Source organism: Conger conger, chromosome 6 (genome assembly GCF_963514075.1).
Source record: "Conger conger chromosome 6, fConCon1.1, whole genome shotgun sequence".
Lineage (NCBI taxonomy): Eukaryota > Metazoa > Chordata > Actinopteri > Anguilliformes > Congridae > Conger > Conger conger.
In genome coordinates, this window is record NC_083765.1 from 48,172,027 (window position 1) to 48,193,062 (window position 21,036).

The 21,036-nt window shown below is 40.4% G+C and overlaps 1 protein-coding gene across 1 annotated transcript in view; it reads right to left on the reverse strand.

Annotated features, from left to right (window-relative positions):
- Nucleotides 1–6,121: 6,121 nt before the first annotated feature.
- LOC133130305 (neuronal acetylcholine receptor subunit alpha-3-like) overlaps nt 6,122–21,036 on the reverse strand; it is a 38,194-nt gene continuing 23,279 nt past the window's right edge. Inside the window, exon 6 of the mRNA XM_061244781.1 lies at nt 6,122–7,637. Coding sequence (XP_061100765.1) covers nt 7,512–7,637 — 126 coding nt within the window. The 3' untranslated portion in view covers nt 6,122–7,511. The remainder of the gene's footprint in view (nt 7,638–21,036) is intronic.

A 21,036-nucleotide genomic window follows, 5' to 3' on the forward strand; every position in this document is an offset into this window, starting at 1 on the left:
AGCTTACATTTTTCATTCTTCTACAGCTTCAACATGTAATCACCAATTTAATCAAGTTTAGCATATAAAAAAGATAAGATAACCCTTTCTTTATCATATGTAGTTTTATTCAATATATTTAATATAAAATATGTAAAAATATGGTTCCAGTTGGCTTTATCTAACGTTAACGTTATCCACTAGAGGGCAGCACTCTATTCGTATTTAGAGTGAATTTCCTCACAGAGCAACAATTCGGTAATTTGATATGGAAGATTATTAAATTGACTTGTAATAAAACGAAATGGACTACATTAAAAATAAAACTGTTCAATAAATCCCAAATGGTGTCTAACATGACCTATTGAATGTCATTCTCACTCCCTAGTATCTGGAATCTGCATATCTCCAGCCCAAGATCTCAAATTGCGCTAGAATCTCGCCGACTTCCGAGGTAGTTTTAAGCAAAAGTGTTTGGCCAGGGATGATAGCCAGGGGTGTTCTCTAAATTTCCTGAAAAGCACAAGTTGATAGGACACTCGTAGCCACTATGGCGAGTGTTTGTTTGACTGAAGTGACTAGCGAATTCTCAAAATGGCTTCTGTGTTGAATAGGAAAGGAAAGGATAGTTGATTCCAAATGAACCAGTAGCATGTGATTGGACGAACAAAATGTCAATCTTTCAGCCCTGGACACAATGCATGGTGAGGCCAGGCCTCCGTTGCCCACCCATTTTCAGTGATCTGGCCAATCACATATTGGCATGAAAAAAAATGCATTACATTGACTTCTATGAAAAGCTAATTTCCTAGGGGAGGCCTGGCCTCCCTTAATACAAACTGATAGGGAAATCTGGCCTGTTGCTTTACAATTGCAATATTGGGTTTTAGCCATGGGAAAATTTAGATTTATGAACAAAACTAAAGTAATATGAATATAAAAAATAAAAAATATGTTTTTTGTTAAAATAAATAAATAAAATAAATATATTTATTGTTTTTTTTAAATCTCTCTCTTCTCTCAAATTATTGGGGAGGCCAGGCCTCCTCCACCTCTATGGAGGAGCCTCCACTGATCTACAGCCACATAAGAATCATATTCAGAGATTAAATACATGTGTTACAATCGCCTGACATTTTAATTACAAAAAAACAACAACAACACTGGGTAGTAAGTCATAGTTGCATAACAGATACTGCTTCGTTGGTCCTCTTTGATCTTACCTCACTTTGAAACTCTCAATTGGTGCATTGTATTTACTTGACCGACAAGTGCAATCAAGCTATTCATGTCTTATTCATTTCAATCGTGTAAAACTGTTGTGGTCACCCAATAATAACCACATTATGACTGCTTACCTTTGGGTTTGACAGCAGATGGTAGCAAACTAACTTTTACTTCTGCACAAAGATATGCACACATATGGACATTTTGGTTGATTTGAACCATGTAATTTGCCTCTATTTTTTTACCCCCCTCCCGATAGCTGGGTAAAGCCATTCACTTTGTTGATGGTGTAATTAAAATTGTGACCATGGAATCACCTTCTTCTGCTTTTTCTGATTTAATATTTTATTTTCTCATTTGTAATCAAACAATTCATATGTGGTCAAAGCGCTGACTCTTTCATTAAGGGTATTTTTTATACATTTTGGTTTCACCATATAGTAATTCCAGCACTTTTTATATGTAGTCCCCCATTTCAATGTTTGAGACAAATTCACGCAATGCCAAATAAAAGCATATCCTTTGCAGGCCATGACTTCCTGATGTCTGCGACCTATCAATATCTTCAGAGTCTGGATAACTTAATTTCAGGTTGCCCTAAAACCGATTCTAGAACTCTCAATTGATCTCAAAGGGAATTGGTAGCTGGGACTAGATTCAGCTGTAAATGATGCTGAGACATAATGGAACACATTTGTTAGCTAAATGGCTTCATCAAGGGTCCAAGGTATCAAATGAGCCTCAAACCATCATGCTGTTGCCAGGTATGCAGTAGATACTACAATAATTGTTTGTCCTGTCTAATTTTCCAGTTGAAAAAATATTCAATAAGGTCAGAACTTACCGCCACCAAAATCTAATAATATGAAATGTCCACCAGAAAAAAGTACCATTGTGTACACAATAATGAGTTCATGTCAGAGGAGCTATGCCATAATAAGATTCATAATTTATTTGGCCCAGTGCATGTCCTCCATGTCCATGTCAGTGGGTGACATTTTAAATGAACTATATGCCACAAGTAGTATATAGTACTACTGTACATACATAATACTGTGATAACCAGCTGTGACAGCCCATTATAGCTTACAAAGAGTAAAACACATTGTAATAATGTATGCAACAATAAAAGTAAAAATGCAACAACTGCTTATGTAAAATGCTAAAAATGCTAAAACTATACTACTACTGGCAGGGAACCAAATTTTCTCATTAATATGATAGTATATCATCTGATTCTGAAAAGGAAACTGAAGTATTTTATTTTGAACAGCGCCTCTTGAGGTTCTCTGAGCAGTGCTTGAAGAACAGTGGGGTACAGTATAGTGTCAGCGAGGTCGGAAAGATGTTTTCGGTAAGGGTGAGTATTGGAAGCCGTAGACACAGCACATTCTCAGGAAGTTTAAAAATTTAACCTCTTAACAAAAAAAGTAACATTCCAGATGGAACTGCTATCCAAGGCCAAGGAAAAAGTGCAATCAACAGCCGGTCTGAGGACCAAGAGGCATTTAAAGATTCAGTAAGACTCTAAATAATGCATACCTCCATTTGAAAGGCTTTGGGGATGACGTTTCTATTATCAGCTGACTGTATGAAAACACAGACCAAACATTTTTTTTTTTTATTATAATGCCTATAATGCCCCCAACTAATACGTAAATCTCATGTCTTTTTGAGCTGGAAAGGGGGAAATAGATCAACACACACTTTGAGAAATACCATATCATCCCTAGCAACTAGGCAATGCCCAGAGTTCCAGTGGGAGTCACTGGTGCATGAAGATCGGGTTTCATTCTGCATGCCTGGTCAGGAGACCCAGTTTGCGCAGCTGAGACGCTTCAGTGCTCAGCTAGTCGACCTTTCATCCTCCGAGATCCTTGCTCAACCCACAACCAGCTCCCTCCACTTGGGAGAACATAAAGCTAACAGCACTGCTGTATGAAGAAGCACCAAGCCCCTAGAGAATAGTTTCAAGGTAACAAAACAAGTCCTGAGGTTTCATCTGACATTCTTTTGAAGGAAACGATTATCTTAGTTTAAAGTTGCCATTATTCCCCTCTAATCTGCAGAAGGCTTAGCCTCCAGTGGAGAGCTTTGTGTGTTTATTATTCATACATTCAGTTAAAATGGAACTACTCCTCTAATGACTTGGCCAAACCTTTCCCTCTGCCACACACATCTCTTAATCCCAACAGATATTACTGTTTTGTGGACATCTGAATGAGTCAAGTCAGTTGTACTTGAGACCTTGTCTAGCTGTGGAATTTTTGGCATGTGAAAACATTTGCCCCCTCTATTCAAACCAGTTCTTGATTGCCTGCAAAATCTCTGGTGAACAAACTCAGTCGGATGTGACCACATTCTGTCTGTCTGTCTGTCCATCCATCTGTATGTAGTGTATATACAGTGTATATCCTGGTACTGAATAGAGAGGGATCAGTCACATGGAAATCAAAAGCTGAAATGTAACATCCAGTTGGAATTTCAACATAAGTTTACATTTCATCCCTTTCAGCATAGATGTTCCATGTTTTGCATAAGGTTGATTCAGAACATCTTGCAACTATAGCAAAAATAACAAATGACAAAATTGTGAGAGCTACAGACTAAATATTCAAAGGAGAAAAGGGAAAAGGTGGGGTGGGAGAAAAGAGAGCGGAGGAGCAAAATAGGATTAGAATGGAAAAAAGCAGTCGACAGCCCTTTATTTTCTTAACCAAGCCCAAAGGGAAGCCTGTGACCCAATAAGGGGAAACAGTGAGTCCAAAATGAACCTCACCACACTAGAGCAGCACATCTCCTCAGAAGCGGCAGAAGAGCAACTAATGAACACATTCGGATTCGGGCGAAACAAGCTCTCAGCTCTCCCTCTTGGGCTATCATCGGCTGAACACTAATTAAGGGCTCCCTGTCATAATCTGCCACTGCCCCTGTAGAAAGAAGCGCCTCTGGTGGACCCGACTGCGTCTTGCTGATGAAAGCGGTGTCTGTAATTGGGGAGAGTTTGTGTGGTGGGAGAGGATCGGCCAGGGCCGCTTCATATGAAGCCTCTTCCCTTCCAGGGGAAGAAAGCAAACGGTCCCGCTTCGCTCACCTGGGAATTTTGCAAGTTTTGTCAGGCACATAGTAATGATTGTAGCTGAAATGTTTGCAGGTATTTATTATCCACAAATGCTTTCATGTCAGAGGCATGGATTGTGCAGTGGGTAGCACTGCCGCCTTACAGCAAGGAGGTCCTGGGTTCGAATTTCGGTCGCCCGGGGCCTCTCTGTGTGGAGTTTGCATGTTCTCCCCGTGTTGGTGCGGGTTTCCTCTGGGTACTCCGATTTCCTCCCACAGTCCAAAGACATGCAGGCTCATTGGAGAGTCAAAATTGCCGATGGGTGTGAATGGTGTGTGTGCCCTGTGATGGACTGGCAACCTGTCCAGCATCAAGCATGTAATATATAGGCCAAGCTTATATACCAAAGTAAGCACTGCTTCCAGCCAAGAAGTGGTTCGCAAAAATGGAAAAACAACCCTGAACAATTTAATGTTCCTGAGATGAGCATGTTTTCTACGTCACACTTTTCCTGCACATCTGCATGGGTGGAGTGATTGTGCAATCACCACTCATTAATGGGTGTACATGCTGGAGTCTGTTAAGAAGTCCCTTTGGGGAACTTCATATTAGAAGCCTAAAGAATAGAACAGCTGATTCTGCCATGAGGTGTATGTCGAAAAAACAATTACCTTAAAAGAGCTTTGCTAGAAAATGCCTTGAACAGATGGTGAGTAAAAAAAGAAAAACAGTTTACTATACACTGTACACAGCCAGATCTGAATTGACTGGTAAAGAAAACAAAGTCCATTCAATGTACGCTGCCTAAAATGCCTTATCACTGTGTTATTAGGCACACACAGACTGAAATATGAATATGGGATGAGATGAGGGACAACAACTCTCAGCTCATCATAGCATCTTTATTCTAATGATGTAATGATGCTGATCTTACAGGAACACTGGGGCGGCATAAAGTCCTGATGGGAATATCGCTTAGACTGTCTTTTACCAGCTGTGATTGCAGCTACCCCATAGCAATCTCTCTCTCTCTCTCTCTCTCTCTCTCTCTCTCTCTCTCTCTCTCTCTCTCTCTCTCTCTCTCTCTCTCTCTCTCTCTCTCTCTCTCTCTCTCTCTCTCTCTCTCTCTCTCTCTCTCTCTCTCTCTCTCTCTCTCTCTCTCTCTCTCTCTCTCTCTCTCTCTCTCTCTCTCTCTCTCTCTCTCTCTCTCTCTCTATTTATAAAAGCTAGCTCTGCAGTATTTATTTTGCATCAGCTCAATGTAAAATCAGATCCCCCTGTTCCCAGTGCTGGGTGGGCCTTATAGTTAATAATTTTCTTGTTCAGATGATTGCATGAAGAGGCAGATTTTGTTTTGTCAAGCAGTCCCAATTGTACTGTCCTGGCTAAATTCAGAGAGGTATGACTTTCACAACCCCAGTAGCCCAAGAATTTATATTTAAAATTATTATAAATAGTACAATATTTTACTTTTTATTTATATGTTTGTTTATTTATTTGGGGGCAGCCTATAGCCTAATTGCCAAGGTTCTTGACTGGGACCTGAAAGGTTGATGGTTGCGAATAACATCACATTAATATCTGTGCGGCTGTTGGGCCTTGACCCCACATTGCACAAGGTGGGATTGGCCCCTGTATAGTCTAATCAATTGTAAGCCGCTTTGGATAAAAGTGTAATGTCATTTACATGCATGTATTTGTGACAGACATGCAATAGACTTTCACTCTACAAAATTAGCTCACAACAAAATTAGCTTTAAGTCATTGACACAATAGAATAATGCACATACGTATTCATTTATTTACAATAGTTTGACTTTTAAATATTACAACTTTAAAATATGAAGCCTGTATTGTTTTGATGTCTTACCCATGACCCCCTCCCCCATGGATTTGGAATAATGAATTCTCAACTTTTCTATTTTAGGTAGGAGACGGCCGGTGAACCAAGCGGTGACCCGCCCTGCGGCCATTTTCTCTGGCCAGCTGCTCTGACATCTGGCTGTCTGTTTCTTTTTTTGTTCAAATTCATGAATTCTCTCTGTAACATACTAGATATCAAGAAAATCATTCAATGATACTTCTTGCAAGAATGCACCCAAACCAAACTAAATTGTGATTAAACTTGCATGGCCATAATACTCTCCATTTTCATTCATATACTCATTATATGCTCAGTAGCCTTTAATACTGATCATTCAATTTTGTTCCCAGAGTTAAGACAATTTAGCTATGGTTTGTATTATCTGATAGAGGATTATAAATAGCAAAATTGGATATTCAACATTTAATACAAAGATTTTGAAAAATATGAAGAATTCATATCAGTTTAATATGAAGAATTCATATCAGTGTTTTTTTGCAACAATCCACATATTTTTGAATAGCAGTCAAAAGGTGACATTTGTTACAGTGATCCTATTATATCTTTCAAATCATGTACAGTTTGCATCATGTAATGATAATCTATGGTAATCTATAGTTTCATATGATATCTGAAACATCCAAGTGTGCAGTGAATGACTGCATGCCAACCATATTCCTCAGCCCACTCCAATTCTGTAGAACTGCTATATACAGTAATCTACATAAAAGAAATTGAGAGAGGGAGAGATCATTCTGGAGAAAGATGATATTTATATTGTACCAATTAATGAAGAAAACAGCCGTGGCGCAAACCCAGAACAGTTTTTAATTGCATCACTAATTTTAATCAAGTGTGGTATGTGCTGATTAAATAGAAATATAAGCCTTTTCATTTTGACAACTGCTTAACAGGAAGGCAGTCTGAAAATACAAAGATGAAGCTGTAATCCTGTCTCTAACTGCATATGCCTACAGTACAGATACGGAATTCAGAATCTTGGCGATTAACCCGGAAATCCTTCATGCACTAGCTATGTTTTATATTACAGTGACACACATCATTAATGTTTGGCACCCTTCATCTGAAAACATTTCATTGACATATAAATAATTTTCAATAATAAATAGGAACCCCTTTTGGATTATTGACATCTAACTGGAAAGGCAAATGCTTGTTACGGGGGAGCTTCCCACAGATTGGCCCACTTGAAACCACCATTTGGCAGCATAAATGAGTTCCCTTTTATCCCCAGGAACACTGCCACAGGAAATATAGCCCATACTGGTGCACTGAAACTGGAGATGCCAGCACTTGTGTGTGCGTGAGTGTGTGTGTGTGTGAGACAGAAATGCGCTGCTAGGAATGATGGAGGTGGGGCTATGATAAGAAGCCAATGAGAGGCTGAAAGAAAAGACCAAGTGTTCCGAGCACACAGACCAGTACAAAAACCCAGAGGAAGATCCTGTCAATCACCATCGCCACGTACTTCCAGTCATCCTCCACCTGAGAGAGAGAGAGAGAGAGAGTGAAAGTGGTGGGTTGGGGGGGCAGGAGAGATAGAGAGCGGGCGGGAGAGAGAAATTGCAAAAGATGAGGTAGAGAAGGGAATGGAGTATGAAGAGATGGAAAATAAATGGGATGAGATGATGTGGAACAGAAGAAAAGAAGTGAAAGAAAGGTCACGGGAGCAGAGGTGAGGAAGGTGGGCATTAAATACAGGTTGGGGGTAGGGAAAGGATGAGGGATACGGATGTGAAGGTAAGTGAGAAGGAGAAAAGAACAGATGGAAGAGATAAATAATATGGGACTGAGATAAGTAGTGCATCATCTCAAAGAAAAAACATTTGTGCAGTCTTCACCTGAAAATATCCTCTGAAAACATTGATACATTAATTCATTAATTAATTCATTATCCTAACCTACTTATCCTGAACAGGGTCGCAGGGGGGCTGGAGTCTATCCCAGCATACATCGGGCGAAAGGCAGGAATACACTCTGGACTGGTCGCCAGTCCATCGCAGGGCACACACACCATTCACTCACACACTCATACCTACGGGCAATTTAGACTCTCCAATCAGCCTAATCTGCATGTCTTTGGACTGTGGGAGAAAACCGGAGTACCCGGAGGAAACCCACGCAGACACGGGGAGAACATGCAAACTCCACACAGAGAGGCCCCGGCCGACCAGGGCTTGAACCCAGGACCTCCTTGCTGTGAGGCGGCAGTGCTACCCACTGCACCATCCGTGCTGCCTCCTCTGAGAACATACCACATTAATTATCAGAGACGGAAGACAATAGTTTCGCCAACTCACATATGCTGAATAGGATTCTGAAAATTTGGGGATGGTGGAATCAGAACAGGGTTCTGATCATTTGGGGTTGGTGGAATCAGAAGAGGGTCCTGATCACTTGGGGATGCTGGAACCTGAGGGGCATTAAAGATGAAGACTAGCAGGAGGGACTCTTTCAGAACATGCTAAGTGCTAACCTTTCACAACCGCCAGACTTGGTCTGGGAGACTCAGAGCATCACCAGAAACTAGCTTTCCAGGCACAAGACCTGGGCTGCTCTCTACACATTAAAATGCCTAGTATTAATTAAATTAAAAACAGAATACAAATTAATCTACCCTCTCCGTGATTTAACACTGAACATCTTTACTGTGTTATACACCACACTGAGGCAATATTAAGTTCACTGTTTCTTATTCCATACTGAATTTGGTATGACATATTCACTGTGATTTGTAAAGATGTCTTGTTGAAGAATCCTACTTGTTTGAGTTCCAAAACGATGCCTGTTATCTACTGAACATCAAAGTCATGTGGAAAATGCATAAACAACCACAATTCCTCAGAGTCATGTTTTTATTTATTCAGTTGAACTGCGGTTATAAAAGGTACAGCCTAGTGCAGTGTGCAATTGTCTGGGGAGCATTCTGGTATTTAAATCCTGTACAGAAATGGTAACTATTGTGCGCTTGCATATCTTTGTGCGTAGAAGACTGCTGCTGGTGCTTTTAAGAAAAGCAGAGTGAATTTTTTACATTCCAAAGACCAGCAGATCTAGCAGTTATACTAGGACTAATAACCACTGTATTTTTACATAAGGGAATGCTAAACAAAACAAATCATTTTATTCCTGACATCCTAAAATAAGACAAACTGCAAATATTCGATGAAATACATAAAAAATGTATTATCTTTGTATATGATATGAGAAGATTAATTTTGATTTAACTTTATAAGAATTTTATATAAAAAGCAGTGCTTGTGTAGATATGTGCAGCGTTTATTCTTAAATTCAGTTTTTTATTTTGTTTCATCTCATTAAATTATTACCGAAAAAATAGATAGAAATTGGAAATAAAGTTGGATATAAGAACAAAGGCTAAAAGCAGAACCTAAACCACCCTGAATGAATCTATTTAAAAGTGTAAAATAGGGAAACAGTATTAGCAGTCAGAACATGTCACTGTGAAGACTCTGCACTGCCAGAAACAATCAATATCAGACTCAGTCTGTGCATTATCACTGAACCGAGCTTGCCCACCATCTGTCTCTGCTTCAATGTCTTTTAAAAGTTCAATTCACAATGATCAACTTCAGATTTAGATTAAATCTGTATCTACAATTATAACTTGCCTTGTCAACATTTAACTGATTTGTTAACTCCCCTTACACTTAGACTTTAAGACTTAATGGCATTTGGCAAACACTCTTATCCATAACGACGTACAGTTGATTAGACTAAGCAGGAGACAATCCTCCCCTGGAGCAATGCAGGGTTAAGGGCCTCGCTCAAGGGCCCAATGGCTGTGTGGATCATATTGTGGCTACACCAGCGATCGAACAACCAAACTGGTGGGTCCCAGTCATGTACCTTAACCACAGGCCACCCCCACTGTTGGATGCGAATAATGTACCTTTCACATGCAGTTAGTAGACAGTACTGTGCAAAAGTTTTAGGTAGGTGTGAAAATGCTGTAAAATAAGAATGCTTTCAAAAATAGAAATGTTAATAATTAACAAAATGCATGAACAGAAGAAGTGAATGAACAGAAAAAAAATCGAAATCAAATCAATATTTGGTGTGACCACCCTTTGCCTTCAAAACAATTCTTCTAGGTATACTTGCACGCAGTTTTTGAAGGAACTCAGCGGGTAGGTTGTTTCAAACATCTTGGAGAACTAGCCACAGTTCCTCTGTGGATTCAGGCAGCCTCAAATGCTTCTGTCTCTTCATGACAGACAGACTTGATGATGTTGAGATCAGGGCTCTGTGGGGGCCATACCATCACTTCCAGGACTCCTTGTTCTTCTTTGCACTGAAGATAGTTCTTAATGACATTGGCTGTATGTTTGGGGTCGTTGTTTCAATAATTGCTGATGCAGTATAACTAGAGTACTGTGCTTTTGTAGGCATATAGTCAGGTGTGTAATTGTACCAATTACACCAAACATGAGCTAATGATCATCAATTTAATATTTAGGTTGAAACACAATCATTAACTGAAACAGAAACAGCTGTGTAGGAGGGTTAAAACTGCTTCCAAGGTGAGGTTGCTGAAGACAGTTTAATGTCAGAGGTCATACACCATAGCAAGACTGAGCACAGCAACAAGACACAAGGTAGTTATACTACATCAGCAAGGTCTCTCCCAGGCAGAAATTTCAAGGTAGACAGGGGTTTCCAGATTTGCTGTCCAAGCTCTGTTGAAGAAGCACAAAGAAATGGGCAATGTTGAGGACCGTAGATCAGCCAAGGAAACTGGCTAGCGGTCAGCCAAGGAAACTTAGTGCAGCAGATGAAAGACACATCATGCTTACTTCCCTTTGCAATCAGAAGATGTCCAGCAGTGCCATCAGCTCTGAATTGGCAGAAACCAGTGGGACCCAGGTATACCCATCTACTGTGTGGTCAGAAGTGGTCTTCATGAAAGAATTGTGGCCAAAAAGCCATAGCTCCGACGTGGAAACAAGGCCAAGCGACTGAACTATGCATGAAAACTGGGGTGCAGGAACTGGGGTGCAGAAAAATGGCAGCAGGTTTTCTGGACTGATGAGTCGAAATGTTAAATATTTGGCTGTAGCAGAAGGCAGTTTGTTCGCCGAAGGGCTGGAGAGCAGTACAAGAATGAGTGTCTGCAGGCAACAGTGAGGCATGCTGGAGGTTCCTTGCAAGGAGGTTCCAAGGGGCTGCATTTCTGCGAATGGAGTTGGGGATTTGGTCAGAATTAATGGTCTCCTCAATGCTGAGAAGTACAGGCAGATACTTATCCATCATGCAATACCATCAGGGAGGCATCTCATTGGCCCCAAATTTATTCTGCAGCAGAACAATGACCCCAAACATACAGCCAATGTCATTAAGAACTATCTTCATGTTCCAGTAGAGGCGCAAGCATGAGAAAGACAGTAGGATCCCAACGAATTTTCAAATAACCCCACCAAACACCTCAAATTTAATAGTTAAGTCAACTTAATATTGTAATTAATTGTATAAGGATGGAAGTGGAGGGAACTAAAACCAGTAGGTTGAACTTGAGACCAAAGAAAAGTACACATGGTGCAGAACGAAAAGACAAGCTAATGCAACAAAAATCTAGCCAAAAAGTTAGCATAGAGATTGATTTGGCTAGGGGAAGCGCCATAACGCTAAAAATTATTTTACGCGAGATAAAAGACTTTCAAGTCGACAATAAACGGCAGCTGGCTGATATTAAAGAGGAAATTGCCAAGACAAACGAGAGCCTGACAATGCGAATAGAGGTGGTCAAAGAGAGATCCCAAAACATGGAAGAGGTAATAACTGAATTGCTACGTTTGCAGGCACAGCTAAGCACCAGAATAACTGATCAAGAGGGTCGTGCTAGATGTGAAAATATACGGATATATGGCGTACCCAAAGGGTCAGAAGACAAATCAGAATCGATAATTTATTTTGTAGAAAACATGCTGAGAGAAAGTCTACATATCTCCATTAATATGGACATACAAATTGAAGGAGCACATTGTGCCCTTACAGCGAAACCTCCGGTGGACACACAGCCGAGGTCCATAATAGTTAAATTCTTCAACTACAAGGTAAAGGAGGAGATATTGAAGCAATCGTGGCAAAAGTGAATTTTGTGGCAAAATAAAAAAGTAAACATCAACAACAATTACGCTCCCGACGTGCTTGCGCAACGCAAACAGTACGCGGAAAACGAGGCGGACCATCAGCAAAACCAATTTACAAAGAAAAGCTGCAAACTTACCGCCGATTCAATACGGAGGGGTAAAACCTTGTCTAGGCCTATGCAGTAGCAGTGAGTTATGTTAACGGAATGAAAACGCTAGCTCACGGTTTAACCAAATTAATCAGTTGGGGTAAGAAGGAAATTACCTTTCTTTTCTTTTTACTTTGCAAATATATAGGTCTACTAGTTATATAGGCCTACAAATAGGCATACAATGTGTATATGTTCTATTGTAATATTTAGGCCTAAATAAGAATGTTAATTTTAATTTTAATTTTTTAATTTTGTGTGTTCCAATATAATGGGTAGGCCTAATTATATATTGTTGCCTATTCATACATCTGGAACACAATCTCACCACTCTTCTTCAGAATGACAGTTGACATCAAACTAAACTCAAAAATACCACTGCACATGAACACAGCCCTCCTCTCAGTATTACTGAAGCCTGATAAAGACCCAACCCTATGTTCCAGCTACCGCCCCCTCAAAATTATCAGTAAAGCACTAGCCACCTGAATTGAAATGGTTACCTCATCACTAATCCATCCAGAGTGAATTGGACATTCCTGTTTAAAACACTCAACAAATTTGGCTTTGGAGAATCGTTTATTCACTGGATAAAAATATTATATAATTCACCAATGGCCACAGTTTCTACTAACGGACTAACATCACAGAGTTTCACACTGCACAGAGGGACCAGGCAAGGATGCCCACTCTCACCAGCTTTATTCGCCTTGTTCATTGAACCACTAGCTGCTGCAATACGTCAAAACGATAAAATAAAGGGAATCCATACCCCCTCTACACACCACAAAATCAGCCTTTACGGAGACGACATATTGCTCTACCTAAAAGACCCATCAAACTCCCTGCATGAGGTCATCAGTCTCATTAATTCATTCTCTCAAATATCTGACTATGCTATAAATTGGACAAAATCAACCATTCTACCCATAAATAGTGCCGACTGGAATGCTACATCTCAGAACTCACCCCTCACCTCCACTAGCAATATTAAATATCTGGGTATAAACATTTCCACCAAGCTGTCAGAGTTGTTCCTCCTTAATTTAATTCCGTTAATAAATACAATTGAAGATGATTTAAACCGTTTGACAAACTTACCACTATCTCTAATTGGCAGAATAGCAACTGTAAAAATGACCATACTACCAAAAATTAACGACCTCTTCAGAATGATTCCAACCCAGCCCACCACAAAATGGTTTAGTTCATTAAACACCATCACAACTAAATTCTATTGGAAAAATAAAACGCCCCGGATCAAACTTTCTACCATACAGAAACTCAAAACTCAAGGAGGACTGGTAGCCCCAAACTTTTATCAATACTATTTGGCAAACCAGCTAAACTACATCACAAACTGGATTCATCCCAACCAACAGGACAACCCATGGATAGAAATAGAACAATCAGAATGTAAAGAAATTTCCATCTTCGATCTACCATTCCTCAGTGCCTCTATAAAACGCCACAACTGTCATTTCAACAACTCTGAATGCCTGGGGAAAATTAACAAAATCTTTAAATTCACAATGACCCCATGCAAATACACTCCAATATGGCACAATCCCGACTTTTTGATTAACAAAACACCACTCCCCTTCACCTCATGGAAACAAGAAGGTATCACACATATTCAACACATCTTTCAGGATGGCACCTTCATCACCTTCCAGGATTTGGTCCATAAGTATAATATAGGGAAAGAGCAATACCTCCAGTACTTTCAATTAAAATCGGTTTTAAAATATAAAATGAAAATAATGAACAACTACTTGACGCTAATGGATGAAATTAATAAAATAATCAACACCAAAAAAATTATTTCCAAATTATACAAACTAATATCAACCACAGACCTAACAATATCCCTCCCCATCCAAGCCTGGGAAAAAGACTTCACTCAGCTCACTCAGCTCCAATTCAGACTTCTGGACTCAAATCTGTAGGAACACCTTCACGATGACCACCAATACTAACCTGCAACTAATACAATACAAGGTAATTCACAGAACTCATATCACTCACCAAAAGATGTTTAAAATGGGATTTGTGGACTCAGACACTTGCACTCAATGCTCTTTGAATACCACAGATAATTACTTCCACTCGACCTGGCTCTGCCCACCAACTCACCATGTCTGGAAACAAGTCACAGACCAAATATCTCTCATTATGAGCTGTCGCATTCCACTCTGTCCATCCCTCTCTGTCTACTAGAAGACCTCTCAACAATCAACCCACCAAATCAAAATACCAAACCTATACTCATTGCCCTAAAAGAAAGAAAACCATCCTCTTAAACCGGAAAACAAGACACAAAATAAACATAACACATTGGTCTAATCTACTCAATGAACACATATCCATGGAACTAATTTCACACCAGCGCCAAAGCTCACACATGGCAAACATTTGGGGTCCTTTCATAAAATCATTCAGTTTGCCTGTGGACTAACCGCCCAGCCCCACCCTAATCAACATATACTCACTTACTCTAGAAACACTATCCATACAATGCCATATCCTTTTCCTTTTGCTGTTCCTTTTTTTTGTTTTGCTTTGTTTGTTTTTTTTGTATATATATTTTTTTCTCTTTCTTTTTTTTTCTCTTTCTTTTGTATTTCAGCATGTGTTATTCATATTCATCATGTTCTTTTTATTTTATTTTATCCCCATTGTTACTTTTATTATTATGACTTTTTCTCCTCTTCTCTCCCTTTTTCCATACTATCCATTCAAGGCTCCAATCAACAACTACCCACTTGTCCACCTGTCTGTTTATCTTCCTGTCTATCTGCCCGTTGGCCTGCGAGTTCATATGTATACACAAGTTACTCTTTCCACACTTTGTAATTATTTTTATTATTGTTCTTTTTTTCTTTTTTTGTCCATTTATTGTTATTTTTAGTGACTCTGTCTGTTTTGTTTTACCCTCCCCTCAAAGGCTTCATACTGTTTTCTTCCTTCGCTCTCTCTCTCTCTCCCTCCCTCTCCCTCTCCCTCTCTCTCAGAAAATTACCAATGTATATATGTTTGTTTTTGTATTATTAAAAATAAAGTTGACCTCCTAAGAGGGTGGTGGCGGGAATAAAAAAAAAAATACATACTTGGCATATGAACACCTATCAGAAATAAAAGACAAGGAGGGGAGGTATATAATGATAAGGGGTAGGAAGTGACTGGAATGTCACCAGGAAGTGACTGGAATGTTTATAAACACATCCTGGATATAGTGGCTACTGAAATACAGGGAGTGCTGATTTGTGGAGGTGATATGAATGTTTGACTAAATCCAAAACTTGACTCTTCAAGGCCAGGTAATACCAAAACAAATTCAAGAGCTAAGAAAATTAACACGGCAATGCAGGAAATGGGATTGATAGATCTGTGGAGGGATATATACCCATCCAATAGAGATTATACACATTTCTCAGATCCACATACATTATACTCAAGATTAGACTACTTTTTAATATTTAAAAAGGATAGATACAGAATAAATGATTGTGGAATAGGCACTATAGATTTGTCAGACCATAGCCCCATCTATCTTATCCCCAACTTAGAAAGGAAATCGAAATCAGTGTGGAGGCTAAACCTAAGTATACTGAATAATGCCAGATTAAAAGAATCCTGAAAGGAGGAAATTAAAACATACTTGGAGTTGAATGATAGGAGAGGTGAGTCCATCAATACTTTGGGATGCACTTAAGGCAGTGATGAGGGGGAATATTATTGTAAAGACCACTCTTATTAAATGGACAAAGAAGAACAAAGTTGATTCTAAAATTAAACAAGAAATTAACCAAATTAAGAAGGAAATAGATTAAATATACACACAAGAGGCCCCAAAGAAAGCTATGTTTCTCAAACAGAGATATTGGGAAATTGGTAGTAAAGCTACAAAATTATTGGCTTAAAGAAAAAAAAAACAACAAGCAGACAACGCCATATAGAGAATAAGGTATGTGGGTTCCTTATTGGTGGTGTATTGAATAGAAAAAATACAGCAAAACTTTGAATGGTTCTACAAGAATTTATACACTTAACCAAAAATGGCCAGCAATGCACAGATTGAATTATTTCTCAACTCGCTAAATTTACCTACAGTCACACAGGAACAAAACAAAAGCCTGACGGCTAAGATAACTATGGAGGAATTGAATAGTGCAATTACAAGATTGAAAACGAATAAAGCCCCGGGTATGGATGGATTCTCCTCAGAATGGTACAAAACTATGAACCTGGAATTGGCTCCAGTACTGTTAAAGGCATGTAATTGGGTTATAGAAAAGGGGGAGATCCCACCGTCAAGGAGAGATGCTATATCAGTCATACCTAAAGAAGGGAAAGACAGGTTGGAATGTGATCATTTTTGACCAGTAAGCATACTCAATACCGACTATAACCTGTTCACAGCGATCTTGGCAAGGATAATTGAAAAAATTCTAACAAATATAATACATGAAGACAAAACAGGCTTTATTTGCAAAAGGCAAACGCAAGATAATATTAGAAGGACCCTTCATATTATTCACCATATTTTACATGCATGCATCAAAATTAACAGTAACCTTTCCAACCCGTTTATTTAAGAAAGGGGATGCAGACAGGGCTGTCCAGTCTCCCCACTCCTCTTTGCGATATTTATTGAACCACTTAGCCAATGGATTAGACAAGATTAAAACATTTAAGGAATCACAATATCAGGAATGGAACATAATTTGACGTTATTCACAAATGATGTTCTGATATAGTTGGGGCAACCTTCCCAGAGTTTTAGAAACATATGGATCACTAGCAGGCTACAAATTAAATGTACATAAAACACAGGTGCTCACCTTTAATTATGAGCCGCCAGAGGAAATAAAAAAAAAATATAAACTAAATTGGACTGCAGATTCAATTAGTCTAGGTGTCCATTTACCTAGAGACATAGCAAAATTATTTATAGTTCATTATGGACCTCTCAATTCCAAGATAAAGGAGGATTTAGCAAGATGGAACTTTCACCCCTTTTTGAATTAAAGCTCTAGAGTAGAAACGATAAAAATGAATATCCTACCTCGGTGACTGTATTTATACTAGTCTCTTCCAATGGAAATTCCAATTCAACAATTTGCAGAGTGGGACAAATGTATATCTCGATATATATGGCAAGGGAAAAAACCTAGGATAAAATACACAACTGTCCAGTTAAGTAAGGAAAATGGGGGAATGTCTCAAGGATTACTTCTATGCAGCTCAACCGAGAGCACTGATCTGCTGGTGTTGTGTTAATTGATTAGTTGGTTAATAACTACTCTGGTCTAACGTTAGTTTGATTAATAATGGTTAGTACTGTACAAGGGAAAAAATAGGAATGATGTTTAAAACAGCAGAGACAGTAGGGGAACAGCCGACGACCCTTGGGTGCAAAGGCTCAAGCATAGACTTAAGCAAGGGTAGTGGGTATTTGTTACGCACTGTGATGTCGTTGAGTCTCCGTAAGTCAATGCATGGCCATAAGGATCCGTCCTTCCTCCCTACAAAGAAGAACCCTGCTCCCAGCGGAGAAGACGATGGTCGGATGAGACCACTAGCCAGTGAGTCCCGAATGTATGTTTCCATGGCCTCCCTCTCTGGCCTCGAGATATTGTAGAGGCGGCTAGATGGCAGCAGTGCCCCCGGAAGCAGCTCAATCATACAGTCGTAATGGAGATTGGGCGGTAGCGTCAAGGCCTTGTTCTTGGAGGAGACCTCACAGAGATCCAGATACTCTCTAGGAATGCCTTTAATACAGGGAGTAACAGAGACAGGAGGCAATGTGAAGTTCCCCGTCGGGGCTGGCGTGGACTTGAGGCACTGGGCGTGGCACTCTTGGCCCCACTCCAAGATCATGCAACTCACCCAGTTAATGACCGGAGCATGTTCGGTGAACCAGGAATAACCCAAAACGAGACGGTTCTTGGGTGACTTCACTACCAGGAACTGGATAAGCTCCTGGTGTTTGCCCAAGATGGTGACGTGTACTGGCTCTGTCTGATAGGTGATGGTGCTAAACAGGTGTTCATCCAGCGCCATTGCTTCCACCATGTGTCCAAGGGAACTCCTTGTTTCACCAAGCTGGTTCTGACCGGAGGTGCAGTAATGTTGTGAGCGACCCGTGGTGGAAAGTGGGCTGCTCGCAACCTCTCGTTTGCGCTTACGGATCCAGTTGTCGATTTGGGTTGCCAGACCGATGATAGAGTCGAGATTCCCCGACAAATCGCGAACCGCCAATTTGTCATTAATTCCCTCTGTCAGCCCCATCATGAACAGGTCCGCCAATACCTCAGCATTCCTTTTGGAAGTACAGAACTCAATCGCAGAATCCGCAACACTTCTGGTTCCCTGACGTAAGGCGAGGAGTTTCCGAGACGAGTCTCATCCATAGACTTTGCGCATCACAGCGGTAAAGGCAGGGTAAGTTCCGTTAGCGCCACCACTCCCCCAGATGGCGGTAGCCCAGTCGAGTGCCTTCCCTTTCAAAAGACCAATGATGTATCCAATGATGTATTTTGTACCCAGCGGAGGTGGTCAAACAGACAGGGGTCAGAGTGTGGCAGATGTAGTCGTGGGACGAAGAAAAGTCGTAAACTGAATAATCAAAACAGGGCCAGGAATAACGCTCGAAAGTATCAAGGCACAAGAGGGACAGTTTCGCAATGAGTGCCGGGAAGAACATAGCTTAAGTAGCAGAGCAGACAGCTGCTTAGAATCACGGTCATTGATTAAGCAGAAACAAGATGCAGATGGAAGTGATCAGCATGCAAAGGGAATAAGGTAAGAACAGACGGGAACAGGTAAGAAATGGGAGTGGATACTGAATGAGGGATGATTAGTAATTGGTTAATGTGTTAGTGTCTACGCTGATCTAATGTTAGACGGTGAATAAGTGTTAGTAATTAGGAATGGAGGAGTAGTGGCAGGTGAGTGACATCCAGAGCTGGATGGACAACCACCATCTAAAGCTCAACCCAGGTAAGACTGAAATGATATTCATCCCTGCTAATACCTCTCCCCATCTGGATCTCTCCATTTCCCTCGGGCATACCACACTTACGCCATCACCCAGTGCAAGGAACCTCGGCGTGGTGATGGACAGCAGACTGTCCCTCTCCGAGAACATTGAGGCGGTGACCCGGTCATGCAGGTTCTTCCTATACAACATACGGAGAATCCGCCCCTTTCTCACCCCCTACTCGACCCAGCTCCTGGTCTAAGCGATGGTTCTGTCCTACCTGGACTACTGCAATTCCCTCTTGGCTGGCCTCCCAGCGTCTGCCATCAGACCCCTCCAACTTATCCAGAATGCAGCAGCTTGTGTGGTCTTCAACCTTCCCAAATACTCACACGTCACCCCCCTGCTTACTTCCCTCCACTGGCTGCCTGTCATGGCTCGCATCAAATTCAAAACATTAGTGCTAGCCTTCCAAGCAGTTAAGGGGTCTTCCCCAGCTTACCTACAAAAAATCATCAGACCCTACACCCCTGCCAGACCTCTTCGTTCAGCCTCCACAAGCCGCTTGGCACCTCCCCCTCTCTGAACTTCCACCTCACGCTCACGACTACTGACTGTTCTGGCTCCACGGTGGTGGAACGAACTCCCCGTTGAGGTCAGAACTGTAGAATCTCTTCCCACCTTCAAGCGCAAACTGAAGACGCACCTCTTCAAGCAGCACCTCTCCCCGTCCCCCCCTACCTCCCTGTGAACCTGAATTGTTGTCTTTCTGTGATTTACTTTTTTGTGTATCGGTATTTTTAGTTGGCTAGGTAAGCAGTGTTTGGCTAGTTAAGTTTGGTCACTTTTGCTTTGTTGTCTGTTTGTTTATTTATTTGTTTGTTAAAAAAAAACAAAAAACAGTGCACTTATCCCTGGTTATGGGTATGCACTTTGATGTATGTCGCTCTGGATAAGAGCGTCTGCCAAATGCCATTAATGTAATGTAATGTAATGGGTGAGAATAATGACAGGCATGTTCATTGATTAGTTGGGTTTATAACTACTGTGGTCTAACGTTAGTTTGATTAATAATGGTTAGTACTGTACAAGATATCTAAAACGGCAGAGACAGTAAGGGAACAGCAGAAATGTATTTTCTTTAATTTAACCAAAGAAGAACAAGGAGTCCTGGAAGTGATGGTATGGCCCCCACAAAGTCCTGATCTCAACATCATCAAGTCTGTCTGGGATTACATGAAGAGACAGAAGCATTTGAGGCTGCCTAAATCCACAGAAGAACTTTGGCTAGTTCTCCAAGATGTTTGGAACAACCTACCTGCCGAGTTCCTTCAAAAACTGTGTGCAAGTATACCTAGAAGAATTGATGCTGGTTTGAAGGCAAGGGGTGGTCAAATATTGATTTGATTTAGATTTTTCTTCTGTTCACTCACTTTGCATTTTGTTAATTGATCAAAATAAACTATTAACATTTCTATGTTTGAAAGCATTCTTACTTTACAGCATTTTTTCACACCTGCCTAAAACTTTTGCACAGTACTGTATATTATAGGTAAAAATGCAGTGCCTGCTATGACTCCAGCCAAATAAACAAATGTAACTATTATAATGCCACCCTTAAAATTGATTTTAAGCTAATT